We start from the raw sequence: 25,368 nt of genomic DNA on the forward strand, positions 1-25,368 counted from the left end.
GACATCTTATCCCCTATCCTTACGGTAGGGGATAAGATGTCTAGGGGCAGAGTACCCCTTTAATGTTCATGCAAACAAGTGATGTGAATTAGTTGTGAATAGCTGAAAAGACAACATGACATGTATTCTATGTTGAATAAATAAATCACAAGAGGATATAATGTTTCCTGTTATTGTTTACAGAACAGATCACTTAGTCTTCTTGTAATTATGTTTTGGAAACCAGAATCAGCCACTTTATCAACAACACAACCCGTATATTGGTGAGATTATCTGTGTGAATGTCTTCATGTATTTCTTGATTGGAAAGTATGGCATTTGTGCATGTATTCTAGTGGGGTCTTCTCTGGAAAAAAAAAAAAACTATTTACTTAGAATTGTCCCTTGACATTAACCAGGGTCGTAGCTAGCAAACAACCCTAGCAATCACTTCTTATATTCAAAACAGCGACAAAAAATGTAAGGTACAAAAAGAAGCGTTAAACAGTTATGAGGATAAAGAGTAAGATGCACTTTTTGCACATATTCTTCCTGTAACAATTAACAAATCTACTTAAATAAGTATCCTGTAATACAGGATGCAGCAGCAGAAGATAGTTGCAGCACTCCAAAAATAGTGAAAAAAAGGTGGCTTTTTTCCATATCAGAAATACAAGAGCAACGTTTCGGCTGCCTGTGCAGCCTTTTTCAGGCATGCATGTAATACAGGATGTATAATGACCAAACTGGCCCACATTGCATTGTTATAGGGCCCAAGATCAGCTGACCAACAAGAAAGGAATTTGCTTGTTCATCAACTGATAGCTGCAATGGGCTCCACGAATGGTCCAGCTCCCTTCCCAATGCTGGAGCCACCTGATAGGCTCTGTAAGCGCACGGTGATCTATAAGATCATTATGCTCGTTTACAGGGAGGCTTGGGACATCTAATATGGCCCTAAGACACAACTTATTTGTTCTTAGATTTGCACCACTTGTACCTACAGAGGGTATTTGTACTCCTGTATGTGTTCACGCTAAATCTACATATTAGGCCCCTTTCACACTGCCATTGCACCCCATCAAGAATGGCTGTTAATGTCTAATGGCTCCAATTTACTATTATAGGGTCTGTCGGGCTTCCATGACCAGAATAGCGGGAGAGAAAGACGGTGCAAGCAGTATTTTTTTTCCCCCTCTATTGTCCCCGGCACGCCTGGCGGCAGGGTGCCTAACTTTGCTAACTCAAGACTCTATAACTGGATACTAGGCAGGTACTCCGACCCATTTGGGTGGAACATAGTATGTTCTGTATATGTAGTGTTCCAAGAATGGCTATAATAGAAAGCTTTCTACTGGTGTTTCCGGTGGAAAAACAATTGTTTTTTTCTTTTTTAAATCAACTGGTGCCAGAAAGTTAAACATATTTGTAAATTACTTCTATTAAAAAATCTTAATCCTTCCTGTATTTATTAGCTGCTGAATACTACAGAGGAAATTCTTTTCTTTTTGGAATGCTCTCTGATGACATCACGAACACACTGCTCTCTGCTGATGTTATTATAATAATAATAATAAGTCTTTATTTATTGTTGTCCTTAGTGGGATTTGAACCCAAGTCCCCAGCACTGCAACGCAGCAGTGCTAACCACTAAGCCACCATGCTGCCCTTAGCATACATCTGCTATGCACGGTTGCTAAAATGGACAGAGGTGTCAGCAGAGAGCACTGTGGTCGCGATGTCATCAGTGTTCCAAAAAGAAAGGAATTTCCTCTGTAGCATTCAGCAGCTAGGATTACGATTTTTTAATAGAAGTAATTTACAAATATGTTTAACTTTCTGGCAACAGTTGATTTAAAAAGAAAAAAAAATAGTTTTTCCACCGGAGTACCCCTTTAAAATGACTTTTTTTTAAACTTTATGCTGTTAAACAACAAACAACCCCTCATCACGTCTCCTCTGGCAGCACAAATGATAATAATGATACATCCACATAGCTGAACCTTGATATATGGAGTCAATTTTTGGATTGAAATTTTGGCTTGAAGTGAGAGCTCTAAACACTTGTGAAAGATTAATGTTGTTATTTAACAAGGTGACACCATTATCTCACGGTTGGTCTCCGCTGGACTTTGTAAGCAGAACTGTTCATTTCATGTTCGCTGAAGAGAGAATTTGAATATTTTGATGACATATTTACAGAGCTTATTTAGTAAACTGCCGGATAGTCTCATCTCATACATTCCAGGAAGAAATGCATGTAAATGTCATGCTGAAATTTGTAGTTCAGCACCATCATGCTATTTTTAACATAACAAATAGGGAATGATGTATAATTAAAACAGTGTAACATGTATAAAGAAGAATTGTGTCTGATGCATGGAATAATACAGAAACCACTTAACTGGAGAATAGCTTTGTTTTTAACACAAAAGGTTCTATGACATCAGAGCTAATAGTGCTAATATTTGTATTTCATATGTACTTCAAAGTACAATTGGGTGGGTTGGTTGGGGACCCCAGATATGTAATGGACTTTGACTTTGTGTATAAAAAAACAGCGCACTTTACATAAACTGACACACACATATATACATATATATAAAATATAGTTACTGTAAATGGATTCTTAGTTCTACAGTTATATTGGATCATATGATCGAGTTCAATGCCAATGAAGCATATCCTCAGGATAGGTCATCTAAATGTGATCAGTGGATGTTCGACACCCGGTACTCCCCATGGATTAACTGTTTTCCATAGTTGTATTATCCACTTACTGTATGTATTGTAAATAAGTGTTGTATTGTTATATGTTTATTATTGTCTGTGATAAGCTAGTTATTTGCTGCGGCTTATATGGGATATTTTATGAATAAAGATTCTCCAATACAGAAATCAGATTCAAGAAATCTACTAAATGTTAGGGGGAATTTCCTTAGACCAGCATTTTGGACCCCAATCTTAAAGTGCATCTGTCACCTCTGTACAAGTGCAGATACCAAAATTCAGGGAATAAAAGGATTAAATAGATGGTAATTTTGCACCCAGCTTGTAAACTTTCATCGCTGTTTGGTAATTCTGCTGAAAAGTCGAAGAGGCTGGCCAAGACTCAATGGCACAGCTCCTCCTTGCCCTGATCTACTTCTAGCCGGGAGCCATTTTCATTAAGCATGAGGGTTAGTGCAGGGAGAAGGGGTGCCGCTGCGACTTGGCCAGCCTCTTTAGCTGTTAGGTAAAATTCCATAACAACAGTAATATAAGTTAACAAGCTGCGGGTTTTTATTTTATTTATTTTTTTAATTACATTTTATTTTACCATAAAATTGTGCACAGAAAAGAAAAATTTTTTCCATAATACATCAAAGACATACAAACCAGAATTAAATAGTTTTAATAGCATTAAATATATTAAACAAATTAACAAAATTGTTGTTTTTTGTACTTTCTCACCCAGTACTGCACAGGCCAAAGTATGAGAAGGTCTATATCCTACTTTATTCTGGATGATATCATAAACCTTTTTTCCAAACCTCTTTTGAGCCAAATTTGCCAATATCCAGAGGGGAGATATATGTTTTCCAAATAATCCACAATTGTGTGAGTCTATTCTGCATATTAATGGAGATTTTGTCAATATTTTTACAGATCTCACTCCAAAAAATATTCTCTTACTCCATCAATCGTTCCCCTCTACTTTATTGCAATTCTATCCAATTGATTTCGACTTTGGCGCAACCCCAATATTTTATACATAGCTGTCATGTCTTTCTTTTTACATTGATTGTTGTTAATGAAATGCATTACTTCATGTTCATTAATATTAAACCATTTATTATCCGAGTGTTTAAACGTGTGCCAAATTTGATAATATCTAAACCGGTGTTTTTCTATGATGCCGAATTCTGTCTTCATTTCTTCGAAGGATAATATTTTACTTTGCCTAACTATTTGCCTAACTTTATCTACCCCGTGTGAAACCCAAAATGTAGTGTCTGGAATACTCTGAAATTCGAACAAATTTCTATTCTTCCATAAAGGTGTATACGGCAGGCTACCAGTCAACTGTTCTTTCACTTCTAACCATGCTTTACCAATTAACCTACCATACGAAAAATTCTTAATATCGATCCCGCTACCTTCTAAAACTTCAAAAAAAAGTGCTGCATTCATTATTCACATTATTTTTTATGTACGACATAACATAATTCTTCTTCCAATTTTTGATTCTCTCCATCTATTTTGCCAAAAAGTACCGAAAGAAATTTGGGAGTATCAACCCACCTCGCTCTACTGGAGCCGTGAGGGTCCGATATTTGAGCCTTATTCAAGATAAGTTCCATTTTCTTTTTAAACCAAAGCACCGGAATCCAAACAGGGGCTGCAAAAATGACAGACAAAATCTGAGGAAGAAGGATCATTTTAATAAGTCCTACCCTGTCTGACATAGATAGAGGGAGCTTAGCCCATATCTTTTTTTTTTTCCATAAAGGTTTTACATTTAAAGGGGTTATCCACCATAAGGTGATTTTAGTACATACCTGACAGACAGTAATGGACATGCTTAGGAAGGATCTGCGCTTGTCTTGGGGCTAAATGGCTATGTCATGAGATTACCAGAACACTGTGGCTAGCTTTTTGTGAACTTGTATTTCCTGTTTGACTTTTCTTTTTTTTTTTTTACTACAAATCCCACAATTCTATTTTCCTCCTTCCCACACATCAGCCACCCCACCCATTGAAACATAAATGAGCTGCATCCATTCAAAAGACATGTGGTTTTCAATCAGGGTGCCTACAGCTGTTGCATTAGTTGCAGATTGATCTCTCTCCCACCAAGCCGTCCCTCCACCCTTTGAAGCAGACAGGCTCCCTGCCATCAGCTGACTAGTGAGGTCAGGTCTCAGCCGCATTGCAACCTGGGAAAAATCTGAGACAACAGTCATTTTGTATGCTCTTAAAAATAAATATTGGGGTGAAAATCACAGAAGAATTGGGAGAAAACCGTCACGCACAGGTACAGACACTATATTATGAACTACACTAACTTTACAGCCCCTGTAGCATAGTCAAATAAAAAAAAATCCTGGAATACCCCTTTAACCCCTTAAGGGCTGCACCCTTTTTCACCTTAACTCCTTAACGATGAAGGACGTATATTTACGTGCTCCGCCGGCTCCCACGATATGCCGCTATAACACTGATCACTGGCGTGTATTAATACACGCCAGTGATCTGTGTAAAAGATCAGTGTGTGCAGTGTTATAGGTCCCTATGAGGGCTATAACATTGCAAAAAAAAAGTGTTAATAAAGGTCATTTAACCCCTTCCCTAATAAATGTTTAAATCAACCCCCTTTTCCCATTAAAAAAATAAAACAGTGTAAATAAAAATAAACATATGTGGTATCGCCGGGTGCATAAATGTCCAAACTATAAAAATATATCCTTAATTAAACCGCACGGTCAATGGCGTACGCGCAAAAAATTTCCAAAGTCCAAAAAAGCTTATTTTTGGTCACTTTTTATACCATTAAAAAATGAATAAAAAGTGATCAAAAAGTCAGATCAAAACAAAAATTGTACCAAAAAAAACTTCAGATCACTGCGCAAAAAAATTAGCCCTCATACCACCCTGTAGAAGGAAAAATAAAAACGCTATAGGGGTCAGAAGATGACATTTTTAAACATATAAATTTTCCTGCATGTAGTTATGATTTTTTCCAGAAGTACGACAAAACCAAACCTATATAAGTAGGGTATCATTTTAACCGTATGGACCTACAGAATAATGATAAGGTGTCATTTTTACCGAAATATGCACTGTGTAGAAACGGAAGCCCCCAAAAGTTACAAAATGGTGTTTTTTCTTCGATTTTGCCGCACAATTATTTTTTTTTCCGTTTTGTGGTGGATTCAAAGCTTCAAAGTTCAGCAGCAATTTTCCTATTTTTCACAAAATTTTCAAAATCGGAATTCTTCAGGGACCAGTTCTGTTTTGAAGTGGATGTGAGGGGTCTTCATATAAGAAATACCCCATAAATGACCGCATTATAAAAACTGCACCCCCCAAAGTATTCAAAATGACATTCAGAAAGTGTATTAACCCTTTAGGTGTTTCACAGGAATAGCAGCAAGGTGAAGGAGAAAATTCAAAATCTTCATTTTTTACACTCGCATGTTCTTGTAGACCCAGTAAATTTCTCCCGAGTACGGAGATAACCCATATGTCGCCCTAAACTGTTGCTTTGAAATACGACAGGGCTCCAAAGCAAGAGAGCGTAATGCTCATTTGAGGCCTAAATTAGGGATTTGAATCTGCCACAAAAATACCCTATGCCAGTGTTTCCCAAATGGGGTATATCCAGCTGTTGCAAAACTCCCAGCATGCCTGGACAGTCAGTGGCTGGGAATTGTTGTTTTTCAACAGCTGGAGGCTCTGTTTTGGAAACAGTGCCGTACAAGATGTATTTCTTTTTTTAATTGGGGGGGGGGGGTTAATGTGTAGGGGTATACGTATATGTAGTGTTTTACTTTTTATTTTGTGTAGTGTAGTGTTTTTATGGTACATTCACACAGGTGGGTTTACAGTGAGTTTCTCACTGGGAGTTTGAGCTGCGGCGGAAAATTTGCTGCATCTCAAACTTGCAGCAGAAAACTCATTGTAAACCCACCCATGTCAATGTACCCTGTACATTCACATGGGGGAACCTTCAGCTGTTGCAAAACTTCAACTCCCAGCATGCACTGACAGACCATACATGCTGGGAGTTGTAGTTATGCAACAGCGGGAGGCACATTGGTTGCGAAACACTGAGAGTTTGTTACTTAACTCAGTGTTTCGCGACCAGTGTGCCTCCAGCTGTTGCAAAACTAGAACTCCCAGCATGTGCAGTTTTAGTGCATGCTGGGAGTTGTATTTTTGCAAAAGCTGGAGGCACACTGGTTGCAAAATACTGAGTTAGGTAACAAACTCAGTTTCGCAACCAATGTGTCTCCAGCTGTTGCAAAACTGCAATAATCAGCATGCATTGACAGTCGAAGGGCATGCTGAGAGTTGTAGTTTTGCAACAGCTGGAGGCACACTGCTACAACTCCCAGCATGCCATTTGAATAGAAAAAATGAATAGAAAGAGAAATAGAATATAAATAGAAAAAATGTGCCTCCAGCTGTTGCATAACTACAACCCCCAGCATGCACATACTTACAAAGGGCATGCTGGGAGTTGTAGTTTGAACTCCAGCTGTTGCAAAACTACAACTCCCAGCATGCCCTTTGGCTTTGCATGCTGAGTTGTTGCTAAGCAACAGCAGGAGGTGAACAGGCCTCACCTCCAGCTGTATCCTGCCACCTGGACCGCCGCAGCTGCTGCCATCAATCCTACTGCTCCTGTCGCCGCCACCACTCCTGAGGTGACCCCTGCTGGACCAGGGAAAGGTAGGAGACCCCCGCCGGCCCTGATCTCCGCCATGATCGCCATCCCGATCACCGCCCAGCAGGGTCGTGATTGGTCGGTCGTTCTGACCAATCGTGAGGCGGCACCTGTGCCACCTCACTTCTGCTGGGTAAGGGTAAATGGGGCTGTCTCAGACAGCCCCATTCACCCTTTTTTTCCGGGTCACCAGAGACCCGATTGACCCGGAATCGCTGCAAATCACTGGTCTGAATTGACATGCCGACATGGGGGGTCTCAGGACCCCCCAGGGGTTTGCACAGGATGCCTGCTGATAGATTTCAGCAGTCACCCCGGTCGGCGAGCGGTGTGGACCGGAATTCCCACGGGCGTACCCATACGCCCACAGTCCTTAAGGACTTTGAAACAGGGGCATATGGATACGCCCGGCGCCCTTAAGGGGGTTAAGTTTTATAAAATCCTATATATTAAGGGGGAATTTTAATCCTAAATATTCTAATGGTGAATCCTTAGATACCACCTTCATATATAAATAAGATGTTTGGTGATTTATTGCAAGATGTGATGACTTACTCCAGTTAATAATAAGTCCCACTAGATATTTATATTGGTTGAATTTTTTCATTACTTCTTGCCTCTCACCTCTCCTACTCCAACCTCTGGGTTATGAATAAATAAAAGCGTGTCGTCTGCATATGAAGACACCTTTTCTTCAATGCCCTTAATACCAAAACCCTTTATCTTCAAATCCTTCTAATAGCCATGGCTAGTGGCTCCGCATAGAGGGCATATAGCATTGGCGACAGTGGGTAACCTTGCCTGGTACCCCTACCAAGGGGTAAACTGCAGGACACTCGATCATTAACTTTTAACCTGGCTTTAGGATTTTTATATAACAGTTTGATCCAGTCAATATACTGGGTACTAAACCCGAATGCTACCAACATTCTCCAGAAGAAGCCCCACTCTACCATGTCGAACGCCTTTATGGCGTCCAAAGACAGGATAGAGTGGGGACCCCCCACCAGCTAACTGAATACAAGAAAAGACCCGCTCAAGACAAGTTCCCATGTATCTCCTGGGTATGAAACCATTTTGATCTTCATGTATTAAATTTGGGATAACTCTAGCCAGACGGGCTGCTAAAACCTTTGAGAAAATCTTAGCATCCCTGTTTATTAAGGAGATTGGTCTATACAATTCTATTTTCGTAGGGTCTTTATCTTTTTTTAATATCATTATAATAGTAGCTTCCAACATCGAATCAGGAAGCAAATTTAAAATCGATGTTAAAAGGGGACCAAAAATACCAATATTTTTCTTATAAAATTCAAAAGGGATCCCATCAGGACTCGGAGTGGAACCCATGGGAGCAGTTCTAATTATTTGATTAATTTCCTCACAAGTGATGCTTTCATGCAAGGTTTCACATTGTGTCTTATTCAATTTAGGAATATCTAATTTCTCCAAAAAATTCAGCATTTTCTACATCCCCCGTTAAAGAGTTGGACCTATAAAGAGAGGCATAATACTCAAAAAATTTATTTTTAGTACTTTATGGATCACCGATACTTTCACCATTATCTGAAGACAATGGGGGATATTTATCAAAGTTGTCTATGTCCCGCATCAATATAGACCAAACTACAGAGGGTTAGTCTGGTCTATTGTGCACCTAATTTATCAAATGGCGCACAGCTCTTGATAAATTCTGTGCACAGACTGCATGATCTATGCTTTAGTATATATTTAAACCTGCTCCAACATGGTCTGACATTTCGGCGTACTTTCAGCCTATGCGACTTGTCGCTGAAAAGTCGCTTTTGATAAATTCAGCACCAATGCATTTTTCAATGCATTTCAGTCTAAAATAGACTTGCATGCATCATGTTCTAAAAATCCTCTAGAGCAAAAGTCGCAGAAAAGTCGCACATATTTAGACTGCGACTTTCTGTGCGACAAATTTAGACAAGAAAAACCAGTCTAAATCCTTTGATAAATCTCCCCCAATGTATCTATTATATTCTTACTCCTCTGAGTTTTCACTAGTTTAGCCAAGAACTTGCCCAACTTCCCTGTTTCTACAAATCGATTCACCCCCTGAAAAAAATTATTTAAATGGGCACTTTCACAACTTTTTTTTTTTTTATATGTTGTAGTACTTATGTACTACAACATATCTCTAATATAGTTTCATTATTATAATTTTTTTTTATTATTATGGTGTATTTTACATTTGAAAACCGGCCACTAGGGGTCTCCCTCCTAGTGGCATGACGTCACGCCTGAATTCGGACCGATGCCGGCTGTACAGGCAGGCAGGAGTGAGTGCAGTGAACGCCGGGGCTGCGCACATTGGCTGCTTAGATTCACGCGCAGCCCATCCCCGCCCCCGGCATGTAAAGTGGAGAAAGCGCGCGCACACTAATTATCAGTGCCGCGCTAAAAAGCTCCACTACAACTTTACAGGGTCTCGGCAGGTGTATATATGTTATTTATAGGCATGCTACTTCTATACTCCTCCTCCCTGGGTAGCACATGCACTGCTAAACAGGGAGGAGGAGACCCCGGACCAGCCTGCGATTCGCTGATCTATGCGCGCTCCCGACAGGAGCACAGCATAGATGAAGTGAGGGTGGAAGTCGGCGCCTAGCAGGCGTCAGTGACGTTGCGCCTTCTGGGGAAGCCGGCTTCCGAGAGAGAACAGCTCAGCAAGAAAGAAGATGAAGATGGCGACTTGGTAAGTTGAGAAAAAGTTTTTTAAAGGCAAGGAGGGGGTTAAGGATAGATTAACAATGGGTAGGGACAGAAGAAAACAAAAACAGATGGTGGGAGCTACTCTTTAAAATAAAATAAGTAGTTAGATAATCCGTAATTTCTTTTTGTTTCTGATTTCAAAAATGTGTACCCCAGGTCTCTCCTCATATTCCCTCTCTAGTTGATACTTTATTTTCTGTCTTACAAAAAGATTTCTTTTTGGCCAAGATTTCTTTAAATAATAAACCTCTAATAAAGGCTTTTAGAGAGTCTTTTAGAGAGTCCTTATTCCTATCCCAAAAGTCCAGGATCTCTGACATTATGAACTCATCCCAATCAAAAACCACTAAACAGAGAGGGTTTGATTTGAACTCCCATGGTATTGTCTTAAGTGATCTATGGTCTGCAAGCATTACTCTTATTGGGAAATGGTCTGAGATTGACAGATTCATATTTCATACCAATAGTAATTTGTGAGGCTGTCTGGTTAATACGACATAAATCTATACGGGATGCTGTTCTATATGTTGTACTAAAACACAAGAAAACCTTCTGATTTCCATTTATATTTAAGCTGCGGGCAAAGGTGCTGTCTGTTTCATCTCCTTATACCCTAACTATTGGTGTCTGCACCTTCATACCTCGTACAGAGATGACAGATGCACGTCTTTATAAATTCAGGTGCAAAAGATGCCCTGTTCACCTTTCTGAGATCTATGCTATTTTTTTTTTCTCAATTTTTCAGACACATTCCAGCATTGCAGAAAAGAAATGTTGTGTATGTCTTTTGGTTACAAAATCTGTGTAATTGCGTTGATAAATTACCTCTATGGTCCAAATTGGGGTACATTAGGTGTCAGTGCCAAAGACAGCATTAGGAATAAATATGTCCCAGTCATTGGTGCCAGTTGTATTTGTGGGACCAATTCATTACTCTTATTCTTGAAAAAAATTACAAATTCCTAAAATATTGTGTTCAAAACAAAGACTTTCATTAGGAGACAGACAAGCTGGATTTGTCCAAAAAATGTTACCAAAAACTCTGCGGCCCGATGTTAGCTGGGAAATATTAAACTCCATACCTTAATAGTATTTTTTTGTGTTTTTCACCCTTTTATTGGCACAGTGGTGGTTTTCTTAAAATCGCAGCATGGGCTTGTGTTTTTTACCTTACTTTGTGGCATTTTTTCACCTATAAACTTCTATAAGGGCAACATTGGCCAAAACATATCCAGTATGTCTACATGTATGTAGGTATTATTTCCCCACATTCATCAATAGAAAATCTTCTGATTTTAGGTCGTATTTTTTCCAGCCGAAGATACACTGTGTGAACCTAGCCATGCATTGTATTATATGCAAAAAGCCGTTAAAAGAAAATGACTTGACTGCTACAGTCAAGTCCTATGAAACCAGTTGTTAAGTTTTTAATACAATTGTGTCCTTGATGTTCTATAATTTTTATCTGCATTCAGAGATGGATAGAGAAATATAAAGACCTGTATTAATATGTTCACAATATTCAGTGGGTTTTAAGTAAATCTCAACGCCTCTTGTCACAAGAAAATAAGTGGGTGTAAACTTACTGTGACATTAATGGATACGTCTTTAATCGGCTTTTATGTTAAATGTTCTGCAATTTCAGAACAGAACATGACTTAAGTGTTTTGCTTGGGACACACGTTTGCATCCCGTATGTGCTTTGCTACTTTGGTTTTATGGTTTTATGTGCTACAACCTTGTGCACATTGTTTGTTGATCTTTTTCATGTGTCTTTCATGGATTTAGAATCATGCCAAATCCTATAATCCATCTATTTATTAGCTGTGACCACTAAAACGTTATGTATTTATTTTACCAAATTATTAGCGTTTATCTATTTAAATCCATTGTTGCACATTTACAAAATACAACATGCAAGAGTCCATTAAAGTGGATTTTTACACACTGCCTCTGCAGGGAAAGCCAGGCTGTCATCTTGCAGTGTGTTTTAAAATGGTGGATGAGGACTTTAATTAAAGGGCTATGGTAATTTTTTTAAGGCACACAAATACACCTTGGAAATGTAGGGGAGGGAGTGATTATGCACACATAGATACATATAGCTTATATACATATTAGAGATCCAAGTTCAGAATATAATATGGAAAGATAATATATATTACATAACAAGGACAGATGTACAGTTTTATTCTCAAAATAACAAATATATTGTAACAATCATCATTCTGCCCCAACACTAGTCACTAGCCACAATGAAAATTCTGTCAAAAATCCAAGAATCTTAGAGGACACATGATGTAAATTTATGTCATAGGGTCCTGGTACTTTACACACCATGACGTACATTAACGGAATGCACATAAGGCAAGTGCTGGATCAGTGCTCGCTTCATACGCAATGTGTGTCGGTTGCTGATTCCGCTGATGCCCACCATTAATCTTTTAGATGCCAGCCAATACTGACATTTAAAGCATTTGCTGACTTTGGGGACACTCATCGGACCACCCTCAGCACGATTGTGAGGTCTGATTAGTGGAAATGACAGCTGGAGGTATCCTTACCAGCTCCAAGGCCCGTTATGCGGAAATGTCCGATCTATTGAAATATATTGTTTAAGATCTCGTCAGATGAATGGTATATACATAAAAAATATCAATTCCAAAATTGCTCTTGTGTATCCCTTCTTATTACAAATCTGTATATCACTGCACAGTGCTAGATGAACTTTAGTGTAATGTAAGCATGTTGTATATGTGTGGAGCTGAGAATGGTGTCTTCCTTTACACAGATCATTGTGCTTGTAAGTAGTCTTTAATATCTTAAAGGTCAGTGTTGTAATGATTAATACATCCTGCATTTCTCCTTTATTTTATAACTTGAGGATTTATAAAGCCTCATCTTTGTTATTAATGTAGCATGAGAAATGAAAATTGCTCATTCTGATCCTTCAGTTCCAGCCTAACATCCGATATTTTCTAAACAAAATCTATTGTTATCTCTGTTTGAATTGCCGTCATTCCTTTGGCTTTTCTGGCTTTATGTGAGATCTTGTGTTATTCTGTAATTTACTATTAAAGGCCTTCTAGTGGATTTTATGTTCACATTAACATAAAAGTCAAATAATCCTTTTGTCTTTCTGTTTACCCAGGATATTTTGTATTATTTTCTGATGTGATCCTTTGTTTGCCCTACTGTTTAAACCTTCATAGTCCCACATAGCAGGAGTTCTGGAGTTGTAACATCAGTGCTGTTCATGACAAGCAGTCTTGTGGTTACTTTTACTTTCTACAGTTTCTAGAAGTCTATTGTGTTAGAATGCTTGATCCATTCCCAACCACCAGCATGATAGCATGAACATATGTCATTTTTCTTTTGTAGGTTTCTTCCTATTTACCGGGGTCCAAGCCACACCTATAAAGTGCAGAGACTGACTGAGTTCACTTGCTACAACTTCAGAATCCAGGCTGTGAATGATGCTGGGGAAGGACCGTTTTCTGACGTCTACACATTCAGTACAACCAAATCAGTGCCACCAACTATTAAAGGTTAGCTGTCCATTAAACAACATGTTGTTTCTTATCTATTAATATCTATTATACACTGAAGAAGGGTTGTGCCAGATGTATCATAGTAGCTCGAGCTGTTATGTGATACATGATTTTCATGTCCTGTTCTCTAGGGATCGACCGTATCGATTTTTTTAGGGCCGATACCTAGAATCTGCGACCTTTCAGGCCGATAGCCGATAACTTATACCGATATTCCGGTATAAGTTATCAGCTATTCGACCCCCCCCCCCCCCCCCGGCCCCGCAGATCAATGATTTAAAGCGGGCGCTTTAAATCAATGAACTGCAGCGGCTTTTTGCGGGGCCAGAGACTGCCGCCGCCGCTTGCTTCTCTCCCCCTGCCTGTCCTGGGGTCCTCCCTAGTCCAACCACCACCGCTGCCCCATTGCCTCCCCCATCACCGGTTTTATAATTACATGTTCCCGGGTTCCGCGCTAATTCTGGCTCCGGCGGCGTCCTGAGCTGTCACTGTGCGCACTGACTGTGACGTCGCGTTGAGGACGTCACTCATCATTGCGCTGTGCAGTGCACAGCAATAGCACAGGATGTCGCAGGAGCCAGAAGTGGCGCGGACCCCGAGCCTCGAGAAGAGGTAATTATAAAATGGGGCAGTGGCGGCAGCGGTGGTCTCTGGCCAAAGAGTCTGGTGCGTGGTATTATCGGCAAGGTAATTACCGATAATGTCCAAAATCATGAATATCGACCGATAATATCGGCCAAACCGGTAATTGGTCGATCCCTACTGTTCTCCACTAGGCCACACCTTTTCCTTCTTCATCAAGGCACAAAAGTCTCTAAAAATGGTGTAAAACACATAATAAATTGGGTGTAGGCCATGTATGGCGGTTTCTGGGCATAAATTGCACCAGGTGCATTTGCAATAAGAAATCTGCCACACTGTATCTAGTTACAGTATACTATGGATTTAATTTGCATCTGTAACATAAGTGTCTTGTGGCTGTTCTTTAATTATGATATGTCATAGAAACAGGAAAGGTTTTTTGATCTGTGTATGCCTTCTTTCCTGGCATTCTCTAAGGGCACGTAATCTCCCGACTCACATGGCCGAGATGGTCTTATAATGCAAGTCTATGGGACGGTCTCCCTCGCATAAACACGGGAGGGAGGCATGCTGCTGCACATTTCTCTTCAGCTTTCCTAGTGATTCCTTGGACATGTACAAAGTTTCTTTATAATGACAGCTTCACTTTAACCCATTAAACTTAAATGTGTAAAGTGAAAAACAACATGCCAGCCAATGATAATGCAAGCAGCATAAACCAGTAACAAGAAGTTATACACATAGCTGCTATGTATGTATGTCTAATACAAATGCAAAATAAGTCGTTTGAGATCCATTAGCAGCCATGTCTGTCTGCCTCATTGTACTGGAGTTCTTAGGTTTCAGGAACACTCATTCGTTTTTCACATTGCAGCATTATTAGCATTTTAGCAGGATACACATCTTTACTGGTTATATTTTAATGCCTAAATGTCATTGTCATGATGATGTCATCAGTACTGTTCAGCCATGTCTAGAAGGGCAGAAGCTGAAAATTAAAATAAGTTAAGTTACAGCTACATGTATGAAACAGTATGTACAGTCATGGCTATAAATGTTGGCACCCCTGAAATTTTTCAAGAAAATGAAGTATTTCTCACAGAAAAGGATTGCAGTAACATATGTTTTGCTATACACATGTTTATTCCCTTTGTGTGTATTGGAACTAAGCCAAAAAGGGAGGAAAAAAAGCAAATTGGACATAATGTCACACCAAACTCCAAAAATGGTCTGGACAAAATTATTGGCACCCTTAACTTAATATTTGGTTGTACACCCTTTGTAAAAAAAATAACTGAAATCAGTCGCTTCCTATAACCATCAATAAGCTTCTTACACCTCTCAGCCAGAATATTGGACCACTCTTCCTTTGCAAACTGCTCCAGTTCTCTCTTATTGGAAGGGCACCTTTTCCCAACAGCAATTTTAAGATCTCAGATGTTCAATGGCATTTAGATCTGGACTAATTGCTGGCCACTTCAGAACTCTCCAGGGCTTTTTTTGCCATCCATTTCTGGGTGCGTTTTGACGTATATTTGGGGTCATTGTCCTCCTGGAAGACCCAAGATCTTGGATGCAAACCCAGCTTTCCGACACTGGGCTGTACAGTGTGACCCAAAATCCGTTGGTAATCCTCAGTTTTCATTATGCCTTGCACACCTTCAAGGCACCCAGTGCCAGAGGCTGCAAAACAACCTCAAAACATCTTTGAATCTACACCATATTTCACTGTAGGTACTGTGTTCTTTTCTTTGTAGGCCTCGTTCCATTTTCTGTAAACAGTAGAATGATGTGCTTTACCAAAAAGCTCTATCTTGGTCTCCTCTGTCCACAAGATGTTTTCCCAGAAGGATTTTGGCTTACTCAAGTTCATTTTGGCATAATGTAGTTTTGCTTTTTATGTCTGTGTCAGCAGTGGGGTACTCCTGGGTCTCCTGCCATAGCGTTAAAATTTCATTTAAATGTCGACGAATAGTTTGCGCTGGCACTGATGCTCCCTGAGCCTGCAGGACAGCTTGAATATCTTTGGAACTTGTTTGGGGCTGTTTATCCACCATCCGGACTATCCTACGTTTACACCTTTCATCAGTTTTTCTATTCCGTCCACGACCAGGGAGATTAGCTACAGTGCCATAGGTTGCAAACTTCTTGATAATGTTGCACTCTGTGGACAAAGGCAAATCTAGATCTCTGGAGATGAACTTGTAACCTTGAGATTCTTGATATTTTTTCTCCAATTTTGGTTCTCAAGTCCTCAGACAGTTCTCTTCCCCTCTTTCTGTTGTCCATGCTTAGTGTGGCACACACAGACACACAATGCAAAGACTGTGAACTTCTCTCTTTTTGATCTGCTTTCAGGTGTGATTTTTATATTGCCCAGACCTGTTACTTGACCCAGGTGAGTTCAAAGGAGCATCACATGCTTGAAACAATCTTAGTTTTCAACAATTTTGAAAGGGTGCCAATAATTTTTTCCATCCCCTTTTTTGTCGTTTTGTGTGACATTATGTCCAGTTAGCTTTGCTTTATATTCTTTAGTTCATAAAATGCAGAAACACCATTTTCTTATGGAAAAAATCACCAACGGCAATAAATACTCCACAATTTCACAGAATCCAGTTCCACATACTCATTGTAACGTAACCAGTAAAGAAAATTATCTTAGTAATGAAAATAGGAAACACCAGCTTTCCGGTAGAAACTTAGTTGTCATTGGTGATTTACCACACTGACTTTGGTGTGAGGTTGTGGCCAAGATCATTCCCATGTGTCAGCTTCCTAGACCTTTATGTCTAGGACCATTTTTGTCCTGTAGGGCAGGATGATACCAGGTAACCTGAATTTGTGCTGGAATTTTCTGACTTTTTAGTGACCAAATATTTTTTAATGGTTTAATTTCAGCTCCTCGTGTAACACAGTTAGAAGGAAACACATGTGAAATTGCCTGGGAGACAGTATCTCCTATGAAGGGGGATCCAGTTGGATACATTTTACAAGTACAGGTTGGCCGAGAGTCAGAATATAAACAGGTAAGGAAAATTATTATGTTACCCAGGGAGCCTGTTAACCATTAGTACTCAAGATTTATTTCCTATTCTGAATGATATTTAAAAATAAAAACTATAGATGTATCAAACCAGAAATAACTGTAGATCCATCTTTACGTTATTCGTTGTCTTTCCTGCAGGAACTTAGTGTCTTCTTACTTGATATACTGGTCTAGTCTGACCATTCATCTTAACTATGGAAGGCTCGTAATGAGCCACAAGACGCATTGCCTGAGCTTTGGAGGAATAGTAATTAAACTAATTCCTTGAAAGACAATGCTATGTCATGCCGTTCAACTCTAAAATCAGAAGCCAGACAGTGTACATAGAACCCAAGCAGCAAATTACTACCATTCCCCAAAGAGTTTTAGGATAAAATCTCATTTTCACGTTTGCAAAATTTCCTAATTGTTCTAGATAACAGTATTATTCTATTCTTTAATTCAAATAAGTGGACAAACAATATTATATCGGAAGCGCAATCATATCTCTTAAAGTCATTATTTTTGCTCATTAAAATAATACTCAAAATAATTTTTTATTATCTTTCTGCATGCTTGTCCTATGCCTATTAGTGTCTCTACTCTTATTACTCCACTCTACTCTTATTACTGCTGGTTAGTAGCTATTATCACATTATGAAAGTAGTCGTATGAAATTAAAAAAGCATGGCGACTTTCATCCAGAAACAGCGCCACTCCTGTCCATAGGCAGCGTTGAGTATTGCAGCTCAGTCCAACTTATTTAGATAAGGCTGAGCTGAATAACTATATACTCTGCCCATAAATGGCAAGCAGGGTTGTTTCTGGAAGAAATTTAGTTGTGATATAAAGAAAGGAATGTATCAAGGCTTGCAGGCCAGCTTCCTGGTGTTAAAAAGTCGCAATATATGTGCACGCCTCATTTTGCTTAAGAAATTTGGGACATTTTGCTCAAACAAAAAAACAATCATAATAATAATTGAGAGCGTTGTACAAAAATATTATAACTTTTCTCTGAAAGTTTTTTTCTGGTGTAAGCATTAATACAAAGTTTACCCATATAAGAAAGCAAAATCAGATGCACCCATCGACTTTTGTCATGACTAGCCTACTATCTCATGGGTTTAAGGTTGTGCCGATTCACTGAAAGTGTCAGGCATGTTTGATTTCAATGACCAATCCCTTTATTCTCAAGGGAGGTAAGGTGTCTGGCAGCAGCTTATTCCACTCTCTTCATTAAGAACACATACAAAGCATGCATATGTATGGGAAAGCCTTTCGTCCCACAGCTGTTGAAGGTGAATGACCACCTTAAATACACTCAAAACCTGAACTTCCAATGTGTGAACGAACAGACGGAATTCCCATTAAATTTCACATTAAATTTCATTTTTCATGAAATTTTTGAATTTTTCACCAAGAAATTATGCAAGTATCGACAAAAATTTACCACTATGTTAAAGTAGAATATGTCACGAAAAAACAATCTTGGAATCAATTTCATAAGTAAGAGCATCATAGAGTTATTAAATCTTAAAGTGACAGTGGTCAGATGTGCAAAAAACGCTCTTGTCCTTAAGGTCATAATGGGCTTGGTCCTTAATGGGTTAAAACGAAGCCATGATAACCAGAAACCCACTGTGCTGTCAAGTTTGCTCTTATGCTTTGGTGCCTTCTATGATTTACTACTCATAATTGAAATAAAGAAGCCATTTACAGTGTTTGTTAAACATTAAAGGGGTATTCTGGCCTTAGACATCTTATCCCCCTATCCAAAGGATAGATTATAAGATGTCTAAGGCCGGAATACCCCTTTAAGGAACTTTTCAATTTTAACATTCATATTATCGTTGCAGTTGTAATACTGGTTTAGACATCATATAATTAATATTCTGTGACCCATAAAGTCTATACAATGTTTAAAACGAATATACACCATGATGGCACATTACATTTATATATATTTATTTTTTACGTATTTTTTATTATTATTATTATTTGGCTGTCCATCTACCACGATCCTCAAAATGAGAGTCTGAAAAATAGGGCAATTTACATGAGAGGGTAAGACTCATCATATGTACCTGAATTAAAGCAAGATAAAAATAACACATATCCAAGCACAAAATGTGAATTATGATAAATTGAACCACAGTGTCAGTAAATTGCTAGCCAATTTCAGTTTCTCCTGTCACGCGAAACGCATCTCCGGTATGACACAGAAATGTGGAAATTGCATAACAAAGGGGCATTTGCGCTCTGAGATACATAATTTACATTTTTATCTTGTTACAAGATGGGGGAAAATATCAATCCCACTCCCTGCCTTATGTATCTTCTTCCAGATAACAAGTGACTTCAGTTTGCACTGATAAAAGAAAGTGTGTTAACAAATGCAATTGTATGTCATGCTAAGCACACATATAAGAGCGCATAATATGCTCATCAATTTGCTTCAATTCAACTTAGATCCCAGGCCCTCCATGACAGAATTCATTGCAACTAAACACCAATGTGAACTTTGTAACCTCTGAAAACAATAAAATAAAGTACAAGATTTTTCCCAAGGTTATGGCTCCATAGTGACTATTGACCTTTCAGCAATTTTTGTCAAAATCACAGATTATAGTGCATAACTTCTGTTTTCCCTAAGGGGAAAAAAGTCAGGTGACAATCACAATAATTTCAGTATAGTTGAAATTTTTAAAATAGGATATTATTAAGCACATGAAAAAAAACCTGAAAGGAGAGGAAGAAAGTAATATCCGATAATAAAACATATTATAATGATATACTAAATTACTGGACATCTGAAAATGTAGTTCAGCTAGCAAATCATATCATTGGCCTACAATGATGAGACAAAGATTTGAGACTAATTGAGTAATTAGCAAAATGCATGTTCTATAAATTGGTATAGTTCTGGCTGTAGCTTTATAGGCAAAACCCATATGTTTGAGTAGATCAGCTTAAAGTTTTGTTGCTAAGATGTGATGACCAGGAAACATTCTGCTGAACAATGAGATAAGACCTAAGCAGCACAAGACTACAAGAAAGTTGGAAAAACAAATCAAGCCTATTACCTATCCTGGATATCTCCTAATGCAAAGCACCTGTAGAAATATACTTTACTCTATGTAAGACCTTGAGCCTTTTTGAAAAAGTTTCATCCAAGTCAATTCCCATCTTATAATATAGGGGTCTACCAGAACGGAGACTTTTTTTTTAAACAAATCATAAAATATTGATATGCCTTTTTAAGCATTAGGTTTATTAAAGAAGAATTGGAAAACTTTGTGGGAGCTTAATGGTCCATCAACATAAATGGTCGATAGAGAGTGACGTTTATATATATATATATATATAAATATTTGTAAAAGGCACTGCGGGGAAGGCCGGGTTTGGCAGATAGCTCCTGGAAAGAGCACAACCTTTGATCTTCATACAAGCCTGCAGTTGAAGAAATACCAGCTGTAATCCAGTCGTCTACATTAATATTATCTGTCATGTTATGAAAAAAAAAAGCTTAAAGGGAGAGAAGACAGAATGTCTAATATTTGGTTGTTTAAGGGGCTACTTCCATGTCATGAGAGATTTTTTCATGCTGTATAGCAGTGAGGTCCTAGCCAACCGGGTACCACTTTGATGTTTTAAAGTGACATGTTAAAAGTTTTTGAGTCGCTGTCTTAATGCTGAGACCTCACCGTTCAGGAGAACAAGCGAGTATAAGCTTGTGGTATCTCTTGGCAATCTTTATTAGTAATTATAAGTCTATAGGGCAGCGAGACAAAGATCGTTGAGAGCCGGGGTGTATAGCATTGGACAGCACGCTTGTCCCTGCTCGCTCTCCTGATCTGTGGGGACCAATAAAAAATTTGATATGGCTCTATAGTATTTATGACAGGGAAAGATATTAGAGGAACTCTTTTTAGAACGTGATCTCCAAGAGTCATTCATTTAGTCACTAAAACTTATGCAGATTTATTGTACAAAAAGACAACCACCAGAAGTAGTCTTTATTAATTTCAATAAAATAAAATAAAAACTGGAGATCAGACAAAATAACAATTGTAACCCAAAGCCTAGACCACCAAGATACAGTTAATGATACAAAAGTGCTAGTGCAACTTAAATGAATAGCATGAGGTACAGAGGCAGAGTACATTCATCTGGCATATACATATTGCCAATCCGACCCGGTTACCTGAGATAACTAATACACACAGATATGCTACATAGGGATTACCTACAGTGTTGGAGCATAGTACCTTGCAAAGCCCAATGCACATTTTGAGATGCTTTTTCACAGGATTGCATGATTTAGGGAATTTTTATTTCCTTAACACATGAGGGGAGCCAACCATATCTTTAAATGTATGTATTTTTGTCGGTTGGGAAAGGTAACACAGTAGTGCCATCATTTAAACAATGAAAATTCAACCTGCCCCGAAGAAAAACTCGAGAGAAAAAAAGTAGTTAATAAAGAGCTAGGGATGTAAAGATTATTTTATATAGTCTGTGTGGGATTCTTATAGGGTTTACACCATAGTTTGAAACTCTGTCCAACAAACTCAGGGTGGTCTATATTTCTGTCAGTCCAGAGGATAAGCATTGTGCGGTACGATTTTGTTGGGTTCTGAATAATATTGGCTGTATACATTTCCCTATATAAGGGAAAGCACTCTATTCAGATGAAATTGTAGTTGTAAAGGATTCTCTGCAATTCCACAAAATAATTGTCAAAAAGCTTTCAAAATGGATCTTCTTTATTAGTTTATTAAAGGAAAAATGTTTAATTTTGTTAAACGGATGTCCATTTGCAATATTTGTAATTGTATTGGCCTGTTTTATCTTTACTAAATACAGTATGACTGTTTTTAAAATATTCCAACCTGAATGCAGTCTAAATTTCTGTCCCTGTATGCAGCAGAGCACATTTTAACAAAGACTGTATATTGCAGGTGTACAAAGGAGAAGACACATCGTTCCATATCTCAGGTGTTCAAGCTAATATGGATTACAGATTTCGGGTTTGTGTATGTCGTCGATGCATCGATACTTCCCAGGAACTCTGTGGATCTTACAGTCCATCTGCATCTTTTATTATGAGACGGAATGATCTCATGTTGCCGGAGGACCTATCACACCTTGACCGTTCAAAACTCAAGGGCATGGTGCCTACTGACGAACAGTTTGCAATTCTTATTGTTTTAGGCTTTGCAACCTTGTCCATTTTATTTGCCTTTATACTTCAGTACTTCTTTATGAAGTAAACCATGAAGACAAGTTAGAGATATAAACTTAAATAATGCTGCACATTATAATCCATTTATTCAAATATTCATTTTTAAATAAATACAGACATTTTCCGTTCTACATTTTATATTCATATTTTTACTGTTTCAATACATTCTCAATGTTTTGATGCACCTTTTTGAAATGTAGACCCAGGACATAGCTGAAATTTGTTTTTGCTACGTAGCTATATAACGCTATAAACTGCAGCTGCAGTGTTCTGTTCCTGAGCTGATTCATTTTCATTACCCAAATTAGTGGTTGACTTTGTTTCTAAACAAACAGTCAAAATGCAGAATAATTCAATGCAATCCAAACACTTGTGGCTTTTGATCGAGCTTTGTATATCAATTTGGCTTTCCACAGAAACATGGACATACACAGACATTCATGCAAAAAGGTACATACATGGGTACAGATGCATACACGCGAGAGTTCTACATATACTAGCTTTTAATAATGAAATCTAAATTCAAACATTTATGTAGAAAATGTATTGTGAAATTTCATGTATTTAACTTGAAATTGCTTATATAGTTGATATGATATTGCTATTTTTAAGAAGGGAACTTAACTGCATGTTTACAAACTTAAGTGATATACAATATACGCAAAAGAAAATAGTGCCTTAAAATTCAGTGCGCTTTAAGGCTATGTTGTCTTCTGTATATGGTTGCTGGCAGTAACAGCATGTTCAAAACCAATGTAATAGCAGTTGTTAGGGTGTAAAATTTAGAATTTCTTTGTGTTGAACCAATGCAGCTAATATAACGTTCAAGCCAAATCATTACTTACTGTAGTTTACAGTTTAGTATATCTCACTGTGTGGTTTAGATAGTTATTAAATTACATATATAGTTAGTACGGTTGAAAAAAGACACCTGTCCATCAAGTTCAACCAAGGAGGTGAAGGGAAGGTGTATGGTCGGATAAAGGGGACAGGATGTGAATCTATGTTTCTGCATAAACATTAATGTTATTTTATTCTACAATTGTATCTATCTACCCTTGTTTAAAGCCCACAACTGGTCCTGCTTTGACCAGTTCCTGAGGTAGACTGTTCCATAACTTCACAGTTCTTATGGTTAAGAAGGCTTGTCATCTCGGGAAACTAAACCTTTTTTTCTTCAGATGGAGGGAGTGCCGCCTTGTCTTTGGAGGGGGTTTTATCTGTAACAGTTTTTTCCCATATTCTTTGTATTGGGCCATTTATATACTTAGATAAGTTGATCATATCCCCCTTAAAGGGGTACTCTGGTAGAATTTTTTTTTTTTAAATCAACTGGTGCCAGAAAGCTAAACAGATTTGTAAATTACTTCTATTTAAAAATCATAATCCTTCCAGCAATTATCAGCTGCTGTATAATACATAGAAGGTTATTTTCTTTTTCAATTTCCTTTCTGTCTGACCACTGTGTTCTCTGCTGACACCTCTGTCCATGTCAGAAACTGTCAAGAGCAGGAGAAAATCCCCATAGCAAACCTCTTCTGCTCTGGACTGTTCCTGACATGGACAGAGGTGTCAGCAGAGAGCACTGTGGTTAGATAGAAAAGAAATTCAAAAAGAAAATGACTTCCTCTATATTATACAGCAGCTGATAAGTACTCGACAGATTAAGATTTTTAAATAGAAGTAATTTACAAATCTGTTTAACTTTCTGGCATCAATTGATTTAAAAAAAATGTTTTCCACCGTAGCCCCCCTTTAAAATGCCTTTGCGAAGACTAAACTAAATGTGATTCTTTTAATCTTTCCTCTTAGCTAAGATGCCTCTTATTTGTTTGCTCATCTCTGTACTCTTTCTAGCTCTAGAACGTCCATTGTGTGAACTGGTGCACATTCCAGATTAGGCCGTACCAATACTTCATAAAGCGGAAGTATTGTGTTCCTGTCCTGCGAGTCAATGTGACCTTAGAAGCAGCTGCTTGACATTGCATGCTGTTCTGTAGTCTATGATCTACAAAGACATCCAGATCCTTCTCTACCAGAGACTCTCCCAGTTTTCCCCACCCAAGACATATGATGCATGCAGGTTATTAGTACCCAGATGCATAACTTTACATTTATCCATTTGAACCTCATTTGCCAGGTGGATACCCAGACACTCAGTCTGTCCAAATCGGCTTGTAACTAATGCACATCCTCTATTGACTGTACCGTGCTACAAAGCTCATAAAACAGTTTTGAAAATACAGTAAAGCTGAATGGGTTATTCCCATCTTTCTGTTCCAATTTCTTTGCCCACACATCTATCAGTTAAATGGGACCTGTCACAAATTTTCTACTGCCCGAACCACATGCACCATAAACAGAGACAAGCTCTGTTTTTGCAACAAACTATGATTCACTCTGAAATGCTGTAGCATTTCAGCATAGTCCTTTCTTTAAGAAAAGGCTAGAAATCTTGGAAATAGTCATCTGGGTGTTCTCTCTTGCTGGCCCTGATTGATAGATCAAGGGGTGGGAAGCAGTCATCTGGGTCCACCCAAATTACTAGTTACCCCATTTCATGGCAGCAAGAAACAATAGACAATATTCTTTTTATTTTCTTGCACTGCGGCTCTGCATTTACCTGCTGAGACTGTTTCTGGCTTTAGGTATACTGTTGCCTGACATGACAGGTAGGGGCTCAGCTTTACGCACAGTACCATGAGAGTGAAACAGCTTTCAACTTTCACTGGATTCCTGGCCAGGATGTGACCTTTTTCCTGTGGATGTTATACTGGTGGGGATGGCAGTGCTTTGGTTTACTTGCGGGGTC

At 38.4% G+C, this 25,368-nt stretch overlaps 1 protein-coding gene across 4 annotated transcripts in view; it reads left to right on the plus strand.

The window, feature by feature from the left end:
- Window positions 1–23,930, plus strand: part of FNDC3B (fibronectin type III domain containing 3B) — a 350,539-nt gene extending 326,609 nt beyond the window's left edge. For 3 of the 4 annotated variants that reach the window (XM_056565195.1, XM_056565197.1, XM_056565196.1), the window contains 3 exons: window positions 13,532–13,698; window positions 17,185–17,312; window positions 22,273–23,930. In XM_056565195.1, the coding sequence (XP_056421170.1) occupies window positions 13,532–13,698; window positions 17,185–17,312; window positions 22,273–22,584 (607 nt within the window). In that variant the 3' untranslated portion in view covers window positions 22,585–23,930. The remainder of the gene's footprint in view (window positions 1–13,531; window positions 13,699–17,184; window positions 17,313–22,272) is intronic. The other variant, XM_056565194.1, reaches the window with a different exon arrangement.
- Window positions 23,931–25,368: the final 1,438 nt, after the last annotated feature.

This window comes from Hyla sarda, chromosome 3, assembly GCF_029499605.1.
Source record: "Hyla sarda isolate aHylSar1 chromosome 3, aHylSar1.hap1, whole genome shotgun sequence".
NCBI lineage: Eukaryota > Metazoa > Chordata > Amphibia > Anura > Hylidae > Hyla > Hyla sarda.